Below are 4,433 nucleotides of genomic sequence, written 5' to 3' on the forward strand. Positions count from 1 at the left end.
CTACGTGTGCTTTCTAATTGGTCCCACGCTAGTGCAAGGGTTGTGAGACTATACACAGATCTCTTCCCCTCTAACCAAAATCCTAACCTCCGATTTTTTTTTTATTATTATTTTTATTATTTTTTTTAGGGTGGGTTGGGAGAGGGAAAGTGATAGCCACCTTCAAAGCTCCTGACAAATGTGGATTTTGCATACCACACAACCTCAATACCTTTGAAAACATCATATTTTGAGAGCGTAATGAATAGTACAAAGCAATAAGATGTTGAAAGAATAATTTTTAGAGAAAAATACCACTACCCTTTTATGTGTATTTATGCTTAGACACAAGCAGGTGCAAAGAGACTACGCTGCCCTCGCCCCATGCGTTAATGATGCCTCCGCATGACCTTCCATTAATCTCCACACTGATGCAGTGGCTACACAAGTGGGTAGCATTCCCTCTATTTTATAAGGTTCCTGACACATAAGGACCCATATGACGTATTTTTATTGGTCAGTGACTACATGTCTCACACATCAGGTGAGATTAAAAGAGCCCTAATTTCATTCCTGGGAACATGGAGTTTTCATCCTCCCATTGGCCAGAGAAGAAATGTGTAAACCCGCCACCACATCCTCCCATGGGCTCCAGAGAAGAACATGGAGCCCTAATTTCATCTATTCCCTCTATTTTACAAGGTTCCTGACACTAAAGGACCCCATATGACAGCATTTTTTTTATTGGTGACTACATGGCTCACACATAAGGCGGGGTTAGAAGAGCTGTAATTTCATTCATGGGAGCATGGAGTCTTTATCCTCTCATTTGCCGAAGAAGAAATGTGTAACCACACTAGGAGTGTCAATTCCTAAACCGAACCAGTAAAACCGGCCGGACCAAATCGATAACAACACGGACCGAACCGAACCGAACCGAAGCCTTATTGGTTTGGTTCGGTTTGGAGTATTGCAACCCCAAAACCAAATCGAACCGCACCGGAAACCGGATGAACCCGAAACCAAATCAAAACCGGCTCAAAACCCAGACCGAAATTGAAACCAAACCGGTAAGAAACCGAAACACTCCAAAATTCATTAAAAAAATCAAAATTTGCATAGTTTTGTATACATTTGTATGGAAAGTCGAATCCAAACTGGACCAAAAATCAAAACCAACCCGGTTACAAATCAATTTAAGAAACCGAAGAAAAACCGAAACCAAACAGCACCAAAACCGAAACCAAACAGCACCAAAACCGAAACCAAACCGAAACCGGAATTCCCTTATTGGTTTGATTTCGGTTTCAGCTTTCCCACACCAAAACCGACTCAGCCCGGACCGAAACCGAGCCGGACCGACCGATTGACACCCCTAAACCACACCCACGGTTACACATCCACCCACAAGAAAAAAAAAAAAAAAATGGAAAAGAGATTAAGAGAAGTGAGAAAAAGCGAAAACAAGTCTTTGTTGTGTGTGTTGCGTCGCTTGGTCCAATCGGTTTCGATCTTTTGTGTCATCTCTTATTTGGAATCAGAACTGTGCATTCAAAGAAAACGATGGATGGGCATTTTGAAGCAACAGAGGAGTTGGACTTGGAGGGGTTCTTGATGCAGGAAGGAATGTACACAACAATGGCAGCGGCGGCAGCAGCAGCTGCTGATGACAATGCTCGTACTACTTTCAGCTTCGATAACTGGTGGCCTTTCCACCTTCCTGAGGTTCCTCAAGGATTTGATGATTCTGATCACTTCATCACTTCTCTTTTTGTTGATCCACCTACCCTTCCTTCTCATTCTCCTCAAGATCAGGCACTTGGGGCTCAAGCAGAGAAAATGCTTCCAGAACAAGTACAGAAGCAACAACAGGACGAGGAGGAAGAGGATGAAGAACAGGTGGAAGGAGAAGGAGAAAGTGAGGCTAAGAAGAACAATGGGAATGAGGGTACAAGTAGGAATTTGGTATTTGAAAGGCAAAGAAGAAAACGTTTGAATCAACAGCTCTTGACATTGAGGTCTCCTGTCCCTAGCATTACAAAGTTAAGGGAGCTCTATTGTTCATTATTTTTCTTGCTCTGTTTTCAGTCACACATTTCCCAAATAGATTGTGGTTGATGGTTTGGCAGATGGATAAGAGATCAATTCTTATTGATGCTCTAGCTTATCTCCAGAATGTATTGCAACAGATAAGAAAAAGGGGGGTTTTACTGTAGAAAAGCTCCTGAAGACGGTAAGAACAAATGCTACAGAGTTGGGTCTAGTTTTGTAGTTTCAACAAAGAAAAAGGGTTTTCGTCGTGAACTCATGAATGCTTCTTATGACTTCCAATAGCACAGCCTGCTCACTTCATCTATTGATCAACTTTTGTCCCACTTTTTTTTTTTTTTTAGTGTAGATTTAGTAATAAGTTGATGTCATCAAAAAATATGCTACATTTATGTGAGGAGAAAGTTTTCCCTTCACCGCGTGTAAAGGAAAAGTATAGACAATGGTTGTACTTCTCTACCCCAATTACAAATGGTTGAAACTACCTCTACTATTGTGTGATACCCTATAAATACCATCCGAACCCCTCAGGTGTGGTAAAACTCAGTCCTATCTATAAAGGGCTGGGATTGGGTATGCCAGGAGCAATCCCACTTTAAGAGTTCTGAAGGAACTATTGGACTATACACATGGGAGTCCTTTATAGTGGGCCTGGTTTAATTAGCTATTTGGGTTTCAGGATAGGCTTTAATCCAGTGACTTAAGGTGTGTCCAGTCCTGGCCGAAGCCAACCCATAGACACTTCTACTTTTTTCTAAAATTTTAGAATCCAAATCCCGGTCTCTGGTTGGTGGCTTGCTCCTCTATTCACAGATCTTCGCGGTAAACCCAACTCTGTGCCTTATATATATATATATATATATATATATATATATATATATATATATATATATATATATATATATATAAATAAGGCTCTCAACAAGCAAGATTAGGCAGAGGACTTTAGAAGTCAGCTTGTAATGAATGATTATAGGGATTAGAAAGGATTTAAGATCAATTTGTCAAAAGTGGATCAAATCCGGATGTGGATGGGGATGCGTCTTGAGTTAGTTGGGGTAAAACTTTGAGATAAGTTCTTTATTGTAGCCACTCCTCTCCTATGGCTGGGCTGCCCAGTGAGGTATCCGGTGAATGGGAAACCTCGAGCACACACTCCAACACATTGTCGATCTTTTCAGCCATCGGATGCTTCTCTAGGCAGCCCAGCAGCTAGAAAGGATGACATAATCATTAAAAACAAAAAGGAAAAGGAAGAGAGAGAGTGACATCGGCTCATATATATAGTTATGCCCAACTGCTAGCTTTCTAGGAGCTTCTCTAGGCAGCCCAGCAGCTAGAAAGGATGACATAATCATTAAAAACAAAAAGGAAAAGGAAGAGGGAGAGTGACATCGTATATGCCCAATTGCTAACTTTCTAGGAGCTAGCCGCACAACCAATTGAGATGACCGATGCCACATCCATGGAATTAAACCATCTCATACCTCAAACCATGCATGAATTGTATACATGGTGTTAGAGCATACACCAAGAAATATGAAAATAAATCAAGATAATAGATTTGCACAACACAGAGATTTAACGAGATTTATACACCAGTGTGGTGTGTTACGTCCTCAGACGAAGAAGAAGATGTTTCACTATGCAGAAGAGAAATTACACCCAAGCAGTAGTGAAAAAACTTGTCTTGAAACCCTAGCTCTAAAAAACCCCCAAAATATAATAATTTTCTCAACAAGACAATAGTACATTATTTATACTCTGAGCCGCTGGTCAACCTATCGAGTTGTGGTCAATCTGGCTCAACCCCTTTGCTTCCATCACAGATCTCAAAAACTTCTCATTTAAGTCACCACCAAAATATGTCGAAACTGATCATTCTTCAAAACAGGTCAATAATTCATACAAACTAAACATAGTTTTTAAACTTGAGATCGATCTCAACCAATACAAATTTAGATCAGTATCAAAATGTTTGGGATCTGATAGATTTATCTCAGATTTTTTTTTTTTTAAAATCAATTTTTATTTTACATTTTTATCCTTAGATTGTACCATTGGATGGATTTCACATGTCTCAACCGTTATTGATCTTATCCATTCAACTTTGTCCGATTCAATTTTAAAACTATGATTGCATACACGAAGTTGGTGGAAGATAAAATATGTCCAACGTAAAATCTTAGTGCACAGTATTGGATTGGGTATCAGCTACCTTCAAAACCAATACGTATTGATATCGTATCGACATGAATAATTGGTTGTATCGAACAAATTTACCCCTAATTTTTGTTAAAAAAATGATTTATTTTTTTATTGCTTTACCCCTTATCCATACCATGTTGCCGATACAGAATTGATATCGATACCGATCCCGATTTAGGCGATTCAATACTTTTTTT

At 39.6% G+C, this 4,433-nt stretch overlaps 1 protein-coding gene across 1 annotated transcript; it reads left to right on the forward strand.

Annotated features, from left to right (window-relative positions):
* Positions 1 to 1,542: 1,542 nt before the first annotated feature.
* Positions 1,543 to 2,097, forward strand: LOC122066701. Its single transcript, XM_042630545.1, has one exon. It carries the CDS (start codon positions 1,543 to 1,545, stop codon positions 2,095 to 2,097), a length of 555 nt encoding a protein of 184 aa, XP_042486479.1.
* Positions 2,098 to 4,433: the final 2,336 nt, after the last annotated feature.

Source organism: Macadamia integrifolia, unplaced genomic scaffold (genome assembly GCF_013358625.1).
Source record: "Macadamia integrifolia cultivar HAES 741 unplaced genomic scaffold, SCU_Mint_v3 scaffold2537, whole genome shotgun sequence".
NCBI classification, from domain to species: Eukaryota; Viridiplantae; Streptophyta; class Magnoliopsida; order Proteales; family Proteaceae; genus Macadamia; species Macadamia integrifolia.